The 22,439-nt window shown below is 36.3% G+C and overlaps 1 protein-coding gene across 1 annotated transcript in view; it reads left to right on the top strand.

Moving 5' to 3' along the window:
- The window catches only part of Tdg (Thymine DNA glycosylase), a 62,717-nt gene extending 47,230 nt beyond the window's left edge, over positions 1-15,487 (top strand). Inside the window, exons 4-9 of the mRNA XM_089649166.1 lie at positions 2,215-2,346; positions 4,863-5,093; positions 6,808-7,001; positions 8,392-10,623; positions 11,254-11,348; positions 11,753-15,487. Of these exons, the coding sequence (XP_089505292.1) occupies positions 2,215-2,346; positions 4,863-5,093; positions 6,808-7,001; positions 8,392-10,623; positions 11,254-11,348; positions 11,753-12,381 (3,513 nt within the window). The 3' untranslated portion in view covers positions 12,382-15,487. The remainder of the gene's footprint in view (positions 1-2,214; positions 2,347-4,862; positions 5,094-6,807; positions 7,002-8,391; positions 10,624-11,253; positions 11,349-11,752) is intronic.
- The last annotated feature ends 6,952 nt before the right edge of the window (positions 15,488-22,439 follow it).

The following is a 22,439-nucleotide window of genomic DNA, read 5'->3' as shown; positions in this document are numbered from 1 at the left end:
TGTCGTAGGTATTTTTGGGTTATTTCACATACCTTTATTTAAATAATAAGTAACAAACAATCATACAACACAATATGACGGTTTAGCCAGACCAGGGCACGGCGGTTGGTGGATAATGAAAGCGCTTCATTGGACAGGGGAAAATATACCCCCCTCCCCACTGAATTAAAACTGTTAAATACAAATTAAACTCTTCAACGTTAGATCAATTTGTTATAAAAATAAAGCAAATACACGAATTAATCATTACTTTCCTTAGGTTTTCGTAATTACTCGCTGCGCCGCGAACCGCTGTGCGTTCGAGCCGCCGCGCGCCGTGCTCCTTATTAACAGCCTACGTGCCTTATTATAAATTAAAACCCATCATTATATACATTATTTTAAAGCTAGAAATATTGTCTACAAGTTTTGTTGATACATTTTTTTTCTTTTACTGGCTCAGAAAAAAGTTATATGCAAATATATTCTGAAATACTATTTTAAAAACTGTTATTTTTCTTTAATTAATTAATTGTAGAGATTGTGTAGCTTTTCTCGCAAAAATTAAAGTATACAATTTTTTAGAATAACTAATTATAAACTAAAAAAAAAAATAATAATCTGATTTAATAAAACCATTAAGAAGATATTGGCGTATTACGAAAGGCTTTGAAAAATATATTCAAGAGGGGGTGGGGAAGGAAGCACAAGGGGGAAAGTCGGGGACTTTTGTAAAATATCATGTCTAAAGGTCTTCTAACATCTGTGAAAAATTCAGCTTCCGGGGAATTAGTTCCGACACAAAACCTTCATTGACTGGGCTATATCTTCTAGTAAAAAAATCCCGCGCAAGAGCAAGCGGTCGTGCATACCCCGATATGCACAGAACCAACTTTTACCATACTACTAAAACAGCATCGGGCGGTATCGAGACAGCCCGAAGTAGCCGAAACGGTGACATGAGCGAGACAGATTACACTCTTAACATCAAATTAGGTGTTAGAGCAGTGCAGATACATAACCCATCCGTGCATTATCGAAGTGCTTTGACGGCGAGTGAATTTTGCATCACTTTGATCATGCGTAATCCAATGCGTTTGGAATGGATTCGCTTAGAAATACTAATGTTCAATGTTAACGCAACAACATTAACACATTGGAACTCGTTCGCGGTGAAATCAAACGGTTTCGCTATATTTTCAACGATGAATTGAGTGTCCTTTATTTTCAAGATAATTTTGTATTATTTAATCAGTTATTTTACAAATATAACTTAGAAGATAGAATGAATTGCAGTAGGTGTTCCCATTCATTAATTTTCTCCACCTAAATTACAGACTAGGTACATTTTAAAAATGAAATGCACTGCTGGTAATTACAGTCACGGGCCGCGTCTGCTCTGTACTCGATATATTTATAAAAAAATAGTTTTCGGGTTAAATTGACAGTGGCAAAAATTAGTCCTAAATGACAAACTGACGAATATTTAATGTGTAAAACTGTGCTAAGCACGTAGAACTGTTTAACATTCAAATAAATATAGTTTTTTTTTGTGCTAAGCTATTCTATCCTACCTTGGTGTAGGTACATTAGTGACATCTTTTGATATTTGATAGAAGTTTAATCAAGCTAGTGATGCATAATAACTTGATTACAGGAAGTTCAAAATATATTCATAAAAATCACCGAACTACAGCCACCCAATTTTGCTCAAGGGTATTAGCGGTGCTACCCAAATCTGGGTAGCATTCGTTTGAGGACATTATCAGTGCTACCCAATTTTGGGTAGCTATCGCTCAGGAGCATTTGCAGTGCTAGCCTAATTTGGGTAGCTAACGCTCAAGGACACTTGTGGTGCTACCCAAATCTGGGTAGCTTTCATTTGAGGACATTAGCGGTGCTTCCCAAATTTGGGTAGCTATCGATCAAGAGCATTTGCAGTGCTACCCAAATTTGGGTAGCTATCAGTCAAGAGCATTTGCAGTGCTACCCAAATTTGGGTAGCTATCGCTCAAGAGCATTTGCAGTGCTACCCAAATTTGGGTAGCTATCAGTCAAGAGCATTTGCAGTGCTACCCAAATTTGGGTTGCTATCGCTCAAGAGCATTTGCAGTGCTACCCAAATTTGGGTAGCTATCGATAGAGTGGTTAAAAAGTGGGATAGATTGCGTTGAATTGGCCAGCATTATAAAAGTTAATTATGAAGTGCCATAACTGGTATTATTTCGTTTTCAGATTGGAATAAATCCAGGGCTTTTTGCTGCGTACAAGGGCCACCACTATGCGGGTCCCGGGAACCACTTCTGGAAGTGTCTCTACCTGTCTGGACTGACGCAGGAGCAGATGAGCGCGGATGAGGATTATAAGGTAACTGTCATCGACTCAAGGTCAGCTCCCACTCTACACAGCAGCCGCCAGGATGAGAGAAACGATTTTATTGATGGCCTCCTAGATTTTTTTTTAAAGCTACTGAGTTCAAGATTAATTTACTGAATTATAATTCTCTTATCTTTTGTCAAGATATATCTATTCTCTTATATATATCTTGACAAAAAGGCACTTGCTGTAAGTGACAAATGGGCAGTACGAAATAGCAAGAATGGAAGACCACCAAATCCGTTCGACCTTAGTGAATCCGTTTGAGCTTAGAGAAACGGAAATGTTACGATAAAAGATGCTATAATAAAAATTGGGCACAAAACAATAGAGATAATGTCAAGTCAAGACAGGAACAAGGTTTTGATGGAGTTCATGACTTCTACCATATCAATACAAAATATTACTTGCGTAATAACTGATAAAAATCATTTAGACTTACACCAAAACATTCAAGGTCCTGACTTGAGTTGCCATCTGGACATTGGTGAATGGTATCCATAATTTGTGGCGTGTTGAGGAAAAGCAAATCTTTATTTCTGAGTCTACGGTAAGGGATATTGAAAGGGATGAGTTGCAACAAAGTAGGTGAGTCAATCATACTGTTAATAATTTAGAAAATGCTAATGAGATTAAAGTCCTTCCTACGTTTTTCTAAAGAATAAAGATTTAATTTTACGTCAAGTTCTTTGTATGAGTAATCACCTCTTTCTAGCCCTAACCTCCAAGCAATTCGCCTCAACCCTTAAATGCATGATTTATTTATTTTTCTGGAAAAAAAAATATTTTGTAGATATTTACATGCATATGCAAGGAAATATAAAGAATTTTATTTTTTTGTAATTTTTTAATGATATTTGATTAAAAAAAATTGTTGCAGGTTTACAACACCATGTATTTAATAAAAATTAATATGAATAATTTACGTATGAAAAAAAAAAAAAAAAACTTAAAAAAATTTCTCAAAACTAATAAGTGTACCGGAAAAATACAAGTTATTACATATAAGTATTATATTATTGTATCTACTTACCTAAGAAAATCAAAATAATAACAGCAAAACAAAACTGTAATTCTAACCTCTAACCAATTTTCGAGAATCTTCACTTTGTTAAAGAAAAAGTGACATTTGACATTCGCGAAAGAAAAAAAAGGTGATGCCATTCGATAAAATATATTACCGTGAACTTGATAATTCTAAAACGGCATGCATTAAGTATACACCAAAGAGTTAAAGGTGGTTTGAACGGTATGTTGCAGTTTTGCAACAGTATGCATTTAAGGGTTAAGAAGCGATGTGGTACGGATTTGATATGATTAATGTGAACATCATAGAATGATACCAAATAACGCAGGCATATTCTAGATTGGACGAACCAACGAACAGTAAAAAGTTTTGACGTATGCATTTAAGAACATCGATCCTTAGACAATACCCGCCAGTGTTGCCATCGTAAAATGATTTCTTATTTACATCAGCTTTGCTATCAACACGCCTAACGAGTGTAAAGATCATTGGGAAATCGTTATAAAATGCTGGACTGCTAGTTTTATTTTGGTTTTTTTTTTATTTTTAATTTTTTTTTTATTTAATTATTTTAATATTACATATAAACAGAGTGATCAAGTGTTGCCCATCTCACTAGGTGTGAAAACGCCTGTGTTGAGATGGTAATTTACAGAGCGGTTGTTAATATACTATGAAACATGACACAATAAAAAAATAAAATCTTTTTTTTTAAATTATACAATTTAAGTATTATATGACAATATGTTTAAAAATACTCAATGGATATGTTTATTGGAGGTAATCGATGATTTTACTTTTAAATGAACTTTTTATTTGCGTGTTTCTAATGTCAGTAGGTAGAGAATTGAATAGTTTAGTAGCATTGTATTTAAAACTTCTTTGGCCATAAGAGGTTTGACAAACTGGGATGTTAAAAGATTTTACATGCGACTGTCTTAGGGCTCTAGTGCTTATTCGTTCTTCAAACATATGTGCATTTTTAAATTGATGAAGCAGGATATTTTTTTAATACAATTTTTCCAAGTTAGGAACATGTAGTGCCTTAAAAATAAAATCAGTGCTCGTCCTCAATGGGACTTTGAGAATAACCTTCAGAATTAATTTTTGAATCTTTGCTAAAGGTTCCAGGCAAGTATTTGTGGCACTACCCCAACTGATAATACCATATTCAAGGGATGATTGTACAAGAGCACAGTAAACTTGTTTCAGTTGTTTTCTATTTAAGATATCCCTAACATTTTTAAAGAAGTAGATGAGTTTCCTCAATTTTGCCGTTAGGTTTGTAACATGTAGATTCCATTTAAGACGATTGTCTAATTGAATACCAAGATATTTAATGCTATCAACTCTACTTATAGAAGGACAAGTACATGGGATTAGTAAGGGGTTACAGCTGTGTAGTTTGAGGCTTTGTTGTGAAGGTATGAGCTTATTTGATCGAGTTGACAACACTAAAATGGCTGTTATTGTTTTTCAGCTGCTCCACTTTGGCATTGGTTTCACCAACATGGTGCAGCGCGCCACCAAGGGATCCGCAGACCTGACCCGCAAGGAGATCAAGGAGGGTAGCCAGATACTGCTGGAGAAACTGCAGACTTTCCGGCCCAAGATCGCCGTCTTCAATGGCAAGCTCATCTATGAGGTGTTCAGTGGCAAGAAGGACTTTTGCTTCGGCCGGCAGCCCGACACGGTGCACGGGACCAACACGGTAACAAACACACTCCTTTCTTAAGAATGCGCATCTAGGTTCACCTTTGTCCTTCATCTCGCTGCCATACATCGAGGAGTGACATCAGGACTCCTTTGTGAACTGCTAACCCTTCAGGTTTTAAAATATTTTTACCTACAAGTCCCAACGACATGGTGAAATATCAGAAAGCTCCCGAGGTATCTAAAATGTATATTTATATATATATTTCTTATTTTTGAAGTTGTCGTAAAAAAAAATACCATTTTAGAAACTAGATAAAATTAACTTACAAATATTTGTATGTATTTGAAATAAACACTGATTTTTTTAAAAAATAAAATTTATATCTAACATGAAAATGTTAACAAAAAAATTTTCAGGGACACTTTGACTCGAAACATCTATAATTTTGGAAGAACGTTATGTTATTCGAAATTTAGAAAACATATTCCTTTTGCGTAGGGAATTAGTAAGGACACTGTTACTTCACTTTTTATGCATTTATACAATAAAAAAATATTAATATTTTTTAACTTTCAACTGTCAATGTAATCATGTATAAATATTTGGGGCAAACTGAGAAGAAAAATTATTTATCTTTCCAACAACGACATATTTACAAATTGTAAAAAAAAGGTTAAAAATACTTTAATGATGTATGGACACCCCGGTCAGATATGTCCTTCAGAGCCTCTAATGGAATATGATGTTTGTGGCTAGTAATGTATTGACTTCACGGTCAGATCCGTCCTTCAGAGCCTCTAATGGAATATGATGTTTGTGGCTAGTAATGTATTGACTTCACGGTCAGATCCGTCCTTCAGAGCCTCTAATGGAATATGATGTTTGTGGCTAGTAATGTATTGACTTCACGGTCAGATCCGTCCTTCAGAGCCTCTAATGGAATATGATGTTTGTGGCTAGTAATGTATTGACTTCACGGTCAGATCCGTCCTTCAGAGCCTCTAATGGAATATGATGTTTGTGGCTAGTAATGTATTGACTTCACGGTCAGATCCGTCCTTCAGAGCCTCTAATGGAATATGATGTTTGTGGCTAGTAATGTTTTGACTTCACGGTCAGATCTGTCCTCCAGAGCCTCTAATGGAATATGATGTTTGTGGCTAGTAATGTTTTGACTTCACGGTCAGATCAGTCCTTCAGAGCCTCTAATGGAATATGATGTTTGTGGCTAGTAATGTTTTGACTTCACGGTCAGATCTGTCCTCCAGAGCCTCTAATGGAATATGATGTTTGTGGCTAGTAATGTTTTGACTTCACGGTCAGATCTGTCCTCCAGAGCCTCTAATGGAATATGATGTTTGTGGCTAGTAATGTCCTTCCGAGGCTTGAAGGGTTAACTTCCCAAATACAATATGTGGTTACACATAACACACCCCCATTGTTTGATTTCCAGTATGCCTTATCTGATTGATTTGTTGATCTTTTGTGCCATCCCAATGCATGAAGGTTAGTGTTTCTCCCACTAAACACAACATAACCTCAATGATTGGCATCTTTTCCAGTACACGTAGATTATGGTTCTCCAACCAAACACGACTCGTGCAACTTAACCTCAATGTTTTGGCTTCCAGTACATGTTGATTATGGCTCTCCCACCAAACACAACATAACCTTAATGATTGGCATCTTTTCCAGTACACGTAGATTGTGGTTCTCCAACCAAACACGACTCGCACAACTTAACCTCAATGTTTGTCATCCGTTTCAGTACATGTGGGTGATGCCGTCATCATCTGCCCGCTGCGCCCAGCTGCCGCGCGCCGCCGACAAGGTGCCCTTCTACTCGGCCCTGCGCCGATTCAGGGACTACCTCAACGGCACGCTGGCGCACGTGGACGACGCCGAGCTCGTGTTCCCCGACACGACGTGTCGGCGTGAACGCGAAGAAAGCGAGATACGAAGGTTGGATATGTTTTATTTTTCACACTCACTTTTTTAGTTTACTTAGCAATTTTTGTTTAACACTTATGTGCAATATTAAATGTACATAGTTTGTATTTATACTGACCAACCCGTTACATAACAGTATGAGAATTATAATGTAACTGCAGGCACTTCTTCCACGGGGATATGCAAGTATACGATACTCGTTTTAATTAAGTATCTTAATTAAGATTTAAGTATCTCGACGACTACCGTCATGCATCTGTGCGGAGGTTCGTACATATGCACATGTTCACTCACATTTTGTCAACTCTTACGCGATGCCGTTGTTGCCACTCACCTCGCCAAGACTTCAAATTAAATATGGCGTCATTTGTGTTAAACATTTTGTAACGACGCCTGAGCTTTATATCTATGCTAAGAACAAAACAGTTGACGTAAAATGACGGGATATAAAAATGACAGGTTTAATAGGTTTGGTGGAAGATACTCTCAGTAATGCCAGAATTGAATCGTTGCTTCAAATGGCTTAAGCCATGTTTGGTGGCCAGATCTGAATAGCCAGGTACTCTTCTTCCCTATCTCCTTCCCCTCCCCGTTACTTTCAGCCTCACAACATGCCCCAATTGGGGATGCCGTAGTCTCACTGGCTCCAGACTTATGTTTGGTATTCATATAATTTATTTATTTTAAATTTCTAAATCAGCAGAGACAGAGACACAAAGTATTGTGACAAGAGGCATGAAGTGTTGTACCGATACATCAGTAAACTCCACCAAATGGGTTAAGCAAAGTTTTTTTTCATTTCAATTATAATCCAACTAACTGGTAATTTGAAAATGTGCATTGACACTAGCTGTAGTTCCCGATTTCACCTGTGGGTAGTCTGTTGTTGCAGCTCTGTAGTGACAAAATGGTTCCATCACACTTTTAATTGAAGTTACTTTACTAATTAAATTTTCTTTTGCAGTCATTATTTCCACGGTCGTCCGGTCTCCAGAAGTTGTCCGATCCTTTTCAAAGTGAAGAACAATGATAAAATGAAATGATAAATTCCCGCTCTACTAATACTTTTGATAATTTTTCTTTGTATTAATATCACTTTTTTAAATAATATATTTTATTCATTAGGAATGCTGGTTTTTTTTTTATTTTGAATATTATTACATAACCTTAAATGCGGAATCTAATTCACATGAATCTTGGTAGCCTGAAAATTAGGGATATCCAATTGTTGTGATCGATGGGAAATCTATATTCCTGGATTGTTAGTAACGATTTCACTCATTGCACCAAAATTGTTGTTAAATAGAATGACTGCAAGGTACACTTTGCTGTGTTGAATGTATGTAATTGAGTTTCCTGTGCCCCTTTATGAAATGCTAACGCATTGCAGAAATAATTGCAGGCTGCTCGGGCCCGACACGCCGTGTGAGATGATGGTCCTGGAGGACGGCACCGAGGTTCCGGTTAAGAAGAAGCGCGGCCGCCCCAAGAAGGTCAAACTGGAGAACGGGGAGGTGGCGCCGCCTACCCCCCGGGCACCCCGCGCCCCCCGCCCGGCTCACAACGTGCAGGACCTCAACGGGGAACAGCCGCCCAAGAAGAAACGCGGTCGCCCCAAGAAGGTCCGCCCGGAAGACCAGCAGTTCTTGGCACAGAGCACTCCCTCAGTTCAGACGCTGCCCAACATGCCCTTGAACCAGCAGATTAATCTGGGCGGGCAGATGGACGGTAGCTACCAGTCGCAAGGCTTGTTGAGCCGCGGCGATTACTCCCAACAGTCTGTCGGCTTGATGGAGAGCGGCCAAATGATGTATCAAGGCAATATGTCTCAATCTAACCAAACCATGAGCGGAGGAAGCGCCGTGCAGAATCAAAATCTCCCGCCGGTCAATGTCCCGGCAACTTCACCGTACTTCTCACAAGCTTTGAATCAAGACGATATGCCGCCCGGTACGCCGCTGGGCGGCATGCGCTCACAGCCAGGCTACGGCCAGAGTCCCGGGCCCTTCTCGCAAAGTCCAAGGCCACAGGTCGGCTACAGTTCCAGTCCCCGGCCCGCCGGGTACTCGCAGAGCCCACAGAGACAGCATCAGATGGGGCCCAGTTACTCCAATAGTCCGGCTCATCAGCAGACCACTTCGCTTCCGTTCTCGCAGTCTCCGATTCCTCAGAACAGTCACTACAGTCAGAGTCCACCACTGCGACCGCACAGCCAGAATCACAACTATTCGCAGCAGAGCCCTGTGCCGGGGCATCCATATTCGAGATCACCGGTTCCGCAAAATAACACTCCGTCGTATTCGCAGCAGAGTCCGATGTTTGCGCAGAGTCCGGCCAATATGCCGCACCCGTATTCGCAATCCCCCGTGCCACAGAATCAGAGATATTCCCAACCGAGTCCAGCGTCGCAAAACATGGCTTATGCGTGCAGGTCTCCCGGACCCATGGGGCACTCTTATCCTTCGTCACCTCTCCCTCAAGGTGCGCCGTACCCTCAGCTCAGTCCGCGAGGAAATCCCTCACACCCGTACTCGCAATCGCCCATCCCTCAAAACTCTAACATCTACGCGCATCCTCAGATCATGTCTCCTGCGCCACAAGGACAAAACTACCAGCAAAGCAGGACACACCCTTACTCCCCCGTGGGGCAACAAAGTCACCTGCCGCATCACCCGGGGTACGGGCAGAGCCCCATACACCAGCCCCAAGCCCGGCAGAACCCCTACAACCAGAGTCCCCCTCAAGGCCAGAACATGACCATGAGCTCGGCCAACAACAACAACCCGTCTCTATCGCAGCAGCAGCAATACCACTCAGATTTGTCCAGTGAAATATCAGCAGCGATCTCTTCGCCGGGCCCCACCAGCCCCGGCATTGGACACATAGACTTTGAACCACCCATCATCGACAGTCAGATACAAGCGCAGGAAGCTGAAAACAGCAACAGCAGAAGTATAAGTCAGAGAACTAGTCCCGGCGGCGATCCCATGAACTCCAACGACATGCGGCAATCTTCCAATAACATGGTCAGTGAAACGGCGCTAAACGCAATGGGCGATATCAGCCACGCGTCGTCCCATGACAGCAACGATATAATGGATTCCTGCACCAACTCAATGATGCAAATGTCGAATCGCCAACACGGCGGTAATCAGAACCGCCATTCCGCTCTGAATCTGATAGGGCCGCAACCATCTTCGAACACGTCATCCCCGATCCCTTCGGCGATGGACGCATCGAAACCCGGTATTGACATGTCACAGCGGCAACAGCAAGTCTACAACAACTCGATGTATCAGCAACCGAATTCAAACGAGGCGCAATCGCCGGTTTCGAACGAGCAGAGGTTAGGATTCCAGGTGCCCACGCCGAGTGGTTCAGCGAACTCTTCTTACGGGACTGTTACTCCAGTGGCGGCAGATTTATCGAACCAGCTGCCTCGAAACTCGCCACGCGACGTGGACAATGCCAGCGTGGCGAGCGTGTCGTCACAGCACGAGCGGCTGTCTGTGGGGGCGGGGGCAGGGGGCTACCCGCTGGGGGGCTACGCGGAGGGAGGCAGCCCGAGGCAGGACAATGCGGGGCTTCTGGCGCACCACGCTGCCTCTATGTACCACTCCAATCCATTTAGCAGGTTAGTGTTTTGTTAATAATTCATCATGAAACTATTAAAGATTTATGGAAGACCAACGAAAGCAAATATCTTTAAATTCAGTCAGTATTATGGAGAACTGGCAACGATACTGGATGAGAAAATTTGAACTGTTATCTTAGTTGTTTCTTAAGGTATTGTCTTTTGTATGATGCATCAATATTTGGCACAGATGAGTGCAGTGAATCTTTGAGCGCAGTCTATATAAAATGGGATGACTGATCCATTATCAACCTTGAAACTTTCAGTCGAATGGTTGCCTGTGGTAGCGAGAATTATGCAGATATCCGCGATGATCAAAGTCGCCCCCCGATTCAAAAATCACCCCGTATTACGGTACTTGTATTGTGGTTGCATTTTGGTTCCTTCGATTTTCCAATGTTCTCAGGTAGATAATATTTTACAAAAACATGCCAACAAATGAAATATCAAGCAAACGTACCGTTTATGCACAGTGATAATTAGCACAATCTCAATTTAAATTCTAAATACTATTGAATTGCTGGGTGAATTATTGACTGTTGCTGCTTTAGGTAGTTTGTTTGTGTCTGATTATTATTTTCCAAGTGCCATGTATTAGCGTGGAGTAAACATATGTGTTGTCTGCCTCAGGATGGGATCCACGCCGCCTTCCCAGTCTCCATTCTCGGCACAAGGTGGGGGCGCCTTCAGAGGACTACCACTCGATCACTCCTCGCCTCAGCAAGGTACCCACCTAACTAAACCTTACGATAATCACCATTACCAGATCTAAGCATCAAACATACTGAATTTCGGCTGTATTTGCCGAGTGTGCGTTGGTCCTGCGTGAAATCTTATTCAATGAACTTAAATTTGATTTGAATTTAAGTGTCATTTTAAAAAATGGAACTGATTGTGTGAACAATTCAGACAAACGATAAAGTACCAACCTTATAATATAATATTTTTAACAGAATGTTTTTTTTTTCAAAATTGTAATTGATTTATCAAGATTCAGACTATCTTGTGATTTTGCACTAGTCTGCACTAGTATTAAACTATAAAAGGTGGTCGCAAGCAGCATACCTTGAAATTAAAGTGTGTTTAATTGAAGTGTGTTAATATTGTTAAATTATGTATCTATTTGAAGGTCCTGTAGACTACGGCTCCCCCGTGAAGCCAGCCCCCGGCACCACAAAACAGCAGGATGTGTCCTCCAAGAGCCTCTCGGGTCTGGAGTCCCTGGTGGACCAGATCCCCTCCATCGCTGACGGGGGCCCGGCCCTGAGCTCCGAGCCCCCGGGCCCACACCAGGGGGTCTCGGCCCCCGTACCGGCCCTGGAAAACCCCTACGCCGCACACGCACCACTCTACAACCCGTACCCCTACCAGCCAACTCCCTACGCACCACCCCCGGTCTCCAACAACGGGTACTCTTCCGCACTAGCAGCAGGTCCGTTTGTCGGATATCCAGGGTCGCCCTATGGGCAACTCATGCGGCCCACGCCCGGATATCTCCCGGAAGCGTTAAGCGCATACCATCCTGCGCACCACTCGGGATACCCCGGTCTGGCATCCCAACAATACGGGCCTGCGGCTGGGTACGGGCCCGCCGCTCCCGCCCCTAACTACTCGGCCTACTACAATGGATACGGCCCCCCGTCCATGCCCAACTCCGCCGCCAACATGCCCACTTATTTAAGTTCGCACGTCTTAGATCACATTCATAAAAACGCGGCGGCAGATGCCTCGTCCGTCAGTTTTGGAGGGTTCTGCTAATCGACGCAGAAAGCGACGCGTTTGAAGGATTTCGCAGATCTTTTGCTACTATCGACACAGAAATTTAAAAAAATTGCTGTAATCGACGCAATTTTAATATTTTTTTCTGTAATCGCATGAAATACGCCGATGATTTTCATTGATTTGTGAACTTGGCTATTTTGATGGGATGGATTTAGTCTGGAAGAACTAGTGCAAACAGTGATATAACATTGTAGTTGTGTTGTTGTGTCTGCCAGTGATATTGCTTGCCGTTTTGTTTTGTGATTTGTACGCGGCTGCGGAACTTTCGACGAACGTCTGCGGGCGCGTAGGCTCTAGCGTAATACTGTTTTTGCAATGATGATTTTATCATTAATTTGTCTATTACATTATATATATTATATTATACATCCTAAAGTTTTTTTTCTTTAATCTTGTTATAAATACAATATATTTGTTAACTGTTTAGTTTGTAAGCGTTTCAGCATAATACTATTGTTTCAAATGTGAGTTTTGCCGTTTTATTAACGCTATATATATATTATTATTAATTGTCGAGGCAATTTTTTTGCCGCTTTTGCGATCACAACGTGAATGAAATTTGTGTGAATTTTAAAACTAGTCGAAAATTTTTGATCAATTTCTGTCGGTTGATTCGATATTGTCCCTCGGATGAGTTAATTAATTTTTCAAAATTAAGCTAATCGTAAATTATTTTGACGGTTTTTATGATTTGTGAGTTAGAACTGGATTTATAAGAAAATAAATAACTGTATTACAAATAATGTACAAAAATTCTCTTTCGGATAAATAAAAAAAAAATAATTAGCATGGATATATAAATAAATTAAAAAATGATCTTAAAATTTTATTTGTAAGGATGTCATTAAATGAAATTTTTATTTATGCATTTATTATCAAATCTTGACTTTATCACAGTTTCCCAATATTTAAAAATAAACAATAACTTATTTTACATTTTTTAAATATTCAAAGTAGTTTTTTCTTCTTTCTTTAAAAATAATTCAAAATAAATTTACAAACTTTACTTTTTTTTTTCTCAAAATATTGGGCTGTGATATTTTCAAATTTGTTCAGATTTAAGCATCTCAGCTAAACAGTAATGTCCGTAGGCAAAAAAAAAACATAGAAATGATAGGCAGAAAGCTGTAGATCTCCGATGAAACATTTCTCCTTAGCTTCCTGGCCCGTCTCGCCATCGGCATCTCAAATAGCTGTTGTAAATTTTGTAAAGAACATCTGAAATTGTTAATTCTTTTTGAAAAATCCGCTTTATCACCTGACGGATGATGATTTTTACCAGTTCTGTATACCAGATGTATTCCGTTTAAGACCGTTGATTTTTGATCCAGAGTCGCAAGCTGAAATTTCAATAATATATTGTCATCTACTTAGTGAATTATTAACCCCTCAGGTATCTGGCATATTCTCTGCAATAAAATGTAAATAAATGGAATATTTCCGAATGAAATGTATTCGAAAGTTGAAAACTGTTTTTGAGCTTTCAAATTCTATAGTTAGAAATAAAGATCATGTTTGAAATATTAAAATTTTGAATGCAAATAAAAAACAAAGTTTAAAAAATGGCTCACCTTACAATTTTTTTAACTAAAATTACTGATAGCAAAAAAGAAGAAAAATACATTTTATTCAAAAAGTTTTAGTCACCTCCCTCTTTTTTGTTATTTCATATAAAAAATTAGCAAAGTATCATAGATTTTTTCTCAAATTGCGATGGGAAACTTGAGTTTCACAGAGGTGCCATTTTAATTCTTCTATGGTTAACTTCTAGATTTGAATATAAAGCATGGTGTTTTCTCTTTCTAAAACCGTTTAGATCATATTTCTCATCATGAGAGTAAAGGAGACGATTTGGTTAGATACCTGAATGAGCTGTTCCCAAAAGTGAACAATTTAGCCTGAGGGGTTAAGAAAAGAGGAAGAAGAAGTGATTTATAGAAAAAAATGTTGAGGGAATGTAAAAAATATGGTACGAATCTATACTTTCTGAGCTCAGGACTCCGTTCGTAGTGTCATCTCTTGGCGATAAAGAATCATGTCGCGCACATGTTTCTAACTCTGCGTACGTTTTCTTTACATGCATGATACTGAATTCACAATTTCCAGTAACTCCTTTTTTTAGGTCGAAAATTTGTAACATTTGGGATTGTACATTTACAATGTCGCACGTCGATGGCGAAAGATGAAAAAATCATAGAGAAATCGGGCAAAAAAAATCTAAACAATTTGTTTTTAATCGATGTCACAGGGTACAATGAATAGAGAAAATAAGTGTACATATTTATACTAACATAAAAAAGTAATTATCATTTGCTAAGTTTTCTTCATATTGTTAGCCTTTATTTCTTGTTTTTCTAGCAATATTTTTTGTCGTCATTACTAATTTTACAAGTACTAAGAAAGGCATTGCATAAAAAAAATATATATAGCACGTTTTATAATGTTTCTATTTTTTCTCATTTTTTTGTAAGGATGTCTCTGTTTTTTGTATTGATATACTGTATCTATGCATTTTTAATATCTATTCAATAAGTTTAACGTTTTATCTTCCAGAATTTACGCATAAACACCTCGATACTTTTGTCTACTTGGTCTTTTTCTGCAAATGCTGTTTCCTATACAATCTCTGTATGCACCATAGACATTTAAATTGATAGACTTGCCTTAACGTGAAATCTTGGTATCTTTCGGCAAACTGGAGGGGCAAACCAGTCCGAGGATACTGTGAATAAACTCTGACATCAGTCGTACATTAACCACCGAACAGCGCATATTGAAATAATCAGACCGTGTGCAGAAAAGTAAAGTTTGCTAAAGGTTTGCACCGCTGTTCATTGTGGGACTTTTCTGTGCAGGATATGAATGTTCGTTCTAAAATTAATCGTCTGGCGTAGCAATGCTAAAATCAGGTGGCTAAATTATAACACATTTGTAAAAGTGCCTAACTAAATAGTGTAACAAAATATTCAATTTTGGAAACGAGTTCAAACTTTTGTTTACCTGATTTAGGATATGTAGTTCAGTTTTTTACGCAGCCAGCAATTTGCCCGCCATTGAAAAAGTTCTAGTAATTACTACTTGGCATCGCGTTTGATTCCTACTTGGGCGTAGTGTGTTCAATTCCTCGGCTGGCTAAGTCCTCCATCACAACACAAGCAACATTTTCCATTTACTGTGGTGGTAGTAGGAGATTTTCAAATATTGTCAGGTTATCCGTAACCCGAGAATGTTTGTCTTTTTTTTTTTTTTAAATAAATAAAAAATAATTTGTAAGCCGATATTATTTTCGAAGACCGCATGGTGATATGTATTACAAATCACCGAAAATGGGATAGTTACGCCGCCTCCCGTGCTACGCGCAAGTTGATTCGTTCCCCTTTCACTGATTGGCTGGTCCATTAATTTGAATGTCTATGCTTTGCACCCAATATAAACATCAATTAAATACCTGATGTGCAATACAATTAATAGTAGTTACTTACAAATCGATAAAATAGCATCAGTATTTCAGTAGGAAGACTCAATTTAAAGAAATCTCAGTTTAATTTCATTAAATGACATTACAAACTGTGTTTAAAACAACAACGTCACTATAATAAAGTACTTAAAAAATGAAGGTATCTACTTAAAAAAGTACTTATTTTAAAACATTAAGGCCCGGTTTTTCATCAACTTCTGTAAGCTTGGCTTAACTTGCTATCTGTAAGATAGACGCATATATCTATCAATTAGCAAAATGGAAGGTCATTGGACAAAGTAAAATGAGATAGCAACAAATATTTTGCTATAAGGCTACGCTTTCGCTTGCAAACAATTATAAACACTATAATCATGATTTAAAAGGAGTTAATCCTTTGAATTTGCATGTATGATATTGACTGTCGTATCATCAATTCTGTTTCAAATCAATGTTTGTTTTTTTAACAAATCAAAAAAAAGACAAAATTATAAATAAAACACAGTAATTTTTTTCCACTATTAATATTTTTTATAATATGAACTTGTTAAAATTTTTTCACAAAACTTGAAAAGTAACTTTGAAATTTGAAGAGTTGTTCAGATTCTCCAAAACAACCCGTCCTAGTTTCAACAGCTCCATGTTTTTACAGTGCGCTGTAATAGTCAATTCTGGGAATTAATGTTATCCTGGATTAACTTTTCACGATTAATTCACATTATTAATGATAGGTTAATTGTTTGAGTGGTCCAGGTCTACCCAGATGTAGTGGGCTCACTCCCCTGCTAGCTAAATCCTCCATCAATGCACAAGCAATATTTTCCCACTAAAGTGACGGTAGTAGGAGGAGTTTAAAAATGTTTGTCTGTCCTTTTAAAAAAGAAGAAATTACGCTTGACGTAACTGTAAAATTGCCGTTTATCCTGAATTAAGTTTGCTGATGAAAAACAGGGCCTAAAAAACTACTTAAATCTTTGGTAAACCAAGTTATGACTGTCATTAAAACAACTAATTTATCCACAAGTTAACGATCAAAGACTTTAATTCGAAAATGTGTTCATTTAAATAAACTCGATGAATGGGTTCTTAATTTCGTCATCGCGTTAAAAAATTAGTTTTGTCGCTTTAAAAATGTTAATTCGATAGTTTATTTCTCGTTCATCAGCAATATCTTATATTGTAAAACTTATTATAAATAACAGAAGCTCAAATTTCTATTTTTAAATTACAATGATCTCGAACGTTCGAAGCTAGCTTATCTTTAGGTTAAATTTTAAAACTTAACGTCAAAATTTAACACTCAACAGCGAGGTTACCTACCAAATGAATTTTTTTATTTTAATAAAAATCGGCTCGAAAAAAATTCTAACAATTTGTCTCACGAGTGTTTTAAAAAAAAGTTTTGAGTGATTTTGTTGAATTTTTAAAGCTTCTTAAATAATTTATTGTTTCAAATGTATAATCGAAAGACAAAAATGCATGAAATTGATGTAAAAATATTAACGAAATACGTAAATTTGCGATATTCTTTTTAAGTTAGGAAACATACTAATTGTAATGATATTGTATGCATCTTTATAAAGAAATTTCTAATTAATTCTCGCGAGGAATTATATTTTAAAGAAATGGCAATTTTTTTTAACTGCCCGTTTCGCACGAGGATGACTTTGAAATTGAAGAACATGAAAAATTTATTAGGTAAAAATAATTTTTATTGCATTGTATTGTCCAAATTTGTGTCTCTAGCGATTTAGAAGAAAATAAATTGTAAATTTGCGACGACTTCAGCGCGTTGAGCTACGGAGAAGCGAGGATAAAATAGGTGTCGCGTCTTATGTGACAAGTGAACAAAGTCCGAATTAAACCACGCAATGAAAGTTGAACTGTTTGATATTTTTTGTATAAGAAGTACGCGTTACGGGCGCAGTCTCGTAAAAGGAATCCTCGGATAGTTTCGAGGAATATTTTCCATCGGTCGTGCGTTAGATTAAGAAATATCTCTACTAGGCAAAAGACTTGATAGGGAAATCAAACCGGGAGTAAAAATATTATGTATATTTCAAACAAGTCAACGAAGCTAGTTTTAAATTTTATCACAAATAATGAGAAAATTATAAACTATTATTACATAAATAATAATTGATTGTTTAATTGTAAAAAATATGAGTTAAATGAAATAGGCTTATGTTATAAGTTGTGTAAATAAAATTTAAAAAAAAAACTATTTCACTAATTTCGTAAACGTAAATTCTAAGGACTGACGCTGCTAAGTATAACGGGATAATGCAATGGCATATGTGACACTCTTTTTCCTACGCAATATAACACCGAAATCAAAAATGTTAATTTAATTAATTAATTAATTTAAAATAACCAATTGTTGAGGTTCACGTGTAAAATATAATTTGTATTTTAGTTGATGTTTTTAATTCTGACTATGAAATTTGTATAAATCTTATATGACAAAATAAAGATTTTGTGCTTTTGTGTTGCCGTGGAAAGATATCTGTCGCATTTAAGAGTATTTTCCCTCTATACATTATTGTGTTCGGTCAAAACAAATTACAAAAAAAAATAATTAAGGCTGCTGTGTACTAATTTGTTTATAATTATTATCATTTAACCCCATCTGTGTTTATAAAAAATAATATTATAAATGTTTACAATTAAGTGGTCAATAAATGAAAAAATTACACTGTATCTGTAATAATTTATACTTGTGCATCAATAAATTTGTTTTAACTAAATCAATTTTTTTTAGTTTCATTTATGTTTTTTTTTACCATGTGAAATTTATTTAAAAATAATTAGTAATATCTTTGACATTTTTTTTCATTCTGGCGAGTATGATAAAAAGAAAAAAAAATCAAATTATAATGAAACCCTTTTTTATTAAAAAAAAGGAACACTTCAAATGTTACCATAATAAAAAACATAGGTAAAAGTACCTAATTAAGAAAAATAATAATGTCTCTCAAAATACATAATATATACACAGCAAGATAATTAAATAATACATTATTATGCAATTAAAATTTAGTGTAAATATATTTTCAATTTATTCACATTTATGAGATTTTTTTTTTAAGAAATATTTGTTTTTTTTTGTAATTGACAAAATTTTCTGATTTTGTTTTCAAAATAATAATGTACATAAAATATTGCTCAAATGTATATGTATACAATTATTAGAGATGAAAAAAAATACAATTTTGGTTCCTATCGAATGACTTAAACTCTGCAATATTTGTAACTTTAAATATTATATTAATTGATTGTGAATAAAAATATTATCTGGTCCCTTGTTGATATTTTTATCGAATTTTATTTATGTCGACATAATTTTACCTTGTAGATTTTTTACACAATTATTTTGACTAATTTTGTCCATGTTTGACTAATTGGCTTGTTTTGGGAGAATCTCTCGTAATTTGGATGGATTGTAGAAATAGTATTGTCATAGGATGGAATCATATTGTTGCTACGAATCTATCCCCTCGTATGTCACATCACCTCCACACAGCATTCCCGATAAGTGAAACCCTATTTAAGAAGTTTGTCGAGGGATCAACCAATAAAAACTTAATAGAGTTTTCATTTTTTTCATTACATTGTAAAAACCCGACTAAAGCGTCTTCAACCTAATGCATTAAGAAATAAAGTGTTTATTTTGTTATTTGATGGGTTTTAAACTCATTATTGCCAAAAACGCAATGAGTTATAAGTGTGGCAAGTTGGGAAAAGGGCAAATATAAGGAATAAGCATGCGCAAAATGTAAATAAAAAGGCTCTCTGTCATAACAGGTTCCAGGCGTCAATGGAAACAAAATATGAACTTTATTGGTAGGTAAAATTATTTTATTTTACATGTTTCAAACGTCATATTATTCCCAGAAAATAATGCGTTATTAGTACATAAGAGCTTTTTTTTTCAGGGTTGATAAAAACTTACTTTTTAGGAGTGATTACATATTAAAGGGAACTTTATAAAAGGGTTTCACTTTAATTTTTGTTTTGTAGCACATCGCCCCAATTCGTGAATTTAGAAAAGCAATTGAATATGACTTACCAGGAGATAGATTTGCATCGACGATATGTATGTCGAATGGCAGAAAGTTAATATTTAGTTTTTGAATCATTTCAATGCTTCAACTGTTTGTTGTAACTTGCTTTAGACTGCTTTTATTGGTGCGTAATTTTAACAATTAAACTGGTGTTTGATTAACAATTCATTGATTTTGATGTAATAACTTAATTAATTAAATCTCATGTAATAACTATCTTCCGTGCGGTGTTTTCTTGTTAATCAATGTTTTTTTTTTTTTTTCTGCACAATCTGCCTGCACAATTTCAGTAATATATACTACTGTCAATACAAATGTAAATGAAAAGATATGCAGATAAGCTCTCTTATAAGGTTTTCCAAGTGACGCAAGTGGAAAAAAAAAACTTCTTATGTGGGAAAACCATAAGGTTTTCCCACATAAGATGTGGAATTATTTGTGTCATTTTGCATTTCAGTCTTCAAGGGACCGACAATAAAAAACTTCCTAAGCATGGAAACTTCTTATGTGGAAACTTTACAAGAGGGTTTCACTGTACGAACATGGTAAAGTTTGTTCTAAGCTGTATTGAAGTGACAGCATATCGATGAATTTTGTAGCTAGATTAAATAGTGCAATTTCTTCAATATTCTATCAAAACTGCAAAATTCTAACTGTCATCTCTTTAAGAATTGCTTGAAGTGATTTCAATTTTATTCAGATAATTGACTCATCTAATGAAATCTACAATCTCTATTTTGAAATCACTCAAATCTTTGTCACACTTTTGATTACAAGTTAATTCTACTTATGACTACTTAATTTTGGTCTAAAACTGAAATCATACTAAATACTTATTTCTTAAAAAAAATCGTCATTTTCTTGTAAAAAAACAGCAGCAAATATTCTATGTATAAGGTCTGATAAAATTTCCTTGTATACTTCACAGAGCTTTGTGTGAATATCTTTCATACCAGTTTATGTTTTTTCTTGTATTTTTTTTTCAAGATTATCAAATTTAAAATCTTATTTTCTAAAAAAAATATTGTTTAAGATTAATCAGAGACAATTTCCTAATACAATCATGCCCTCATTTTGTTCAATTAACTCCAGAAACCATTTGAAAACTTTAATCATTTATCAGATCATGTTTAACAGTCATTGAGTTAAGACATTGGTGGACCACACGTATTGGGTCTAGAAAAGGTTTATTTTGCTTCATTCACATTCATGCCTCTTTACACTCTTATCCGGCCTAGTTTTGTATGTAATAAAACATGCTATTCGTGTCACTGGCAACATTACATATATTATTTGTCCCCACTACATCTTATGGTGCTTTTTTAGTAATTTTAAATAGAATATTCACTATTATGCTACACTGTTATCTAGAACAATTGGATTTTTATAAGTTGTTTTCTATTGAAGGAAATCATTTTTACAGTTTTAATTCAATCTGCAACGATCTTTACAACATAATATTGTAGTCAACATGATGAAAAATAAGATTTTTGTGGTCAACTAGATGTAACATTATGGTCAGCATGATGCAACATAAAGGTACCATGGTCAACAAGATGTAACAAAACAATTTTACTGTGGTCGACATGTTGTAACATTTTGATCACCAATTTGTAACAGGAACATGAATGTATTGTAGTTAGCAATATGGAGCTTTTGTGGTCAACAATATATACAACAAAATAATTTTACTGTGACTATCATGATGTATTGTGAGTTTGCTGTGGTCAACATGATTTATGACCTAATAAGTTGACTGTGGTCAACATTAAGTAAAATACTAACTTTAATGTGGTCGATATGGTGTGACATAATGCTACTGTTGTCAACATTATGCAACATACTAACTTGACTATGGTCAACACGGTGTAACATAATGCTACTGTGGTCAATATTATGCAATAAGTTTACCGTGGTCAACAAGACGATTTAGTCATCAGTATACACAGTGTTAATATTGTTTTATACTAGCTAATGTACAGGGCATTTTCTTGAATGTATGTAATTATGTTTTAAAAGAAATTCATAGTTTTAATTGTTTATTAACTAATAATGTATGTATTTTGTATTTACATAATTTGTGGGCTTGATATTTTTTTTCAAATTTGATGCTTTAACCATCCAATAAAATGAATATCTGTGTACATTTTATTTTAAACAAAATTTCAAGATTAATTATAAAATCTATGATGGACGAGAGAGTACCCAAAAGAAACCGAACTGATGTTATGTGGAGCTTAGTTTTATTAGTACCTGGTTCTGCCGGTAGAACCATGTACAGCTAACTTGCCCCAGTCAGTAGTATGCAAAGCACTTGCGCTGGAGAAGTCGTTCTTTCGGTTGGTGTGAATTTTTTGATGACTTGTTTTGTGTGCTCGTATTGCTCTACTTTTGAGATGGCTGATTTTCGTGAACAGAGTTCAACAAACATTTGTGGTTCTCAAATTTGAGTTTTCCCCGCATCATCCTTGTAGGCCGTTTTTAACATTTCAAGAGTTTTTGTTTTTGATCAC

Source organism: Hesperophylax consimilis, chromosome 29 (genome assembly GCF_061612785.1).
Source record: "Hesperophylax consimilis isolate HC1 chromosome 29, BYU_Hcon_1.0, whole genome shotgun sequence".
In the NCBI taxonomy this organism is placed as follows: Eukaryota; Metazoa; Arthropoda; class Insecta; order Trichoptera; family Limnephilidae; genus Hesperophylax; species Hesperophylax consimilis.
The sequence above is the reverse complement of the archived record's forward strand: the minus strand, read 5'-3'. Positions and strand labels throughout refer to the sequence as shown.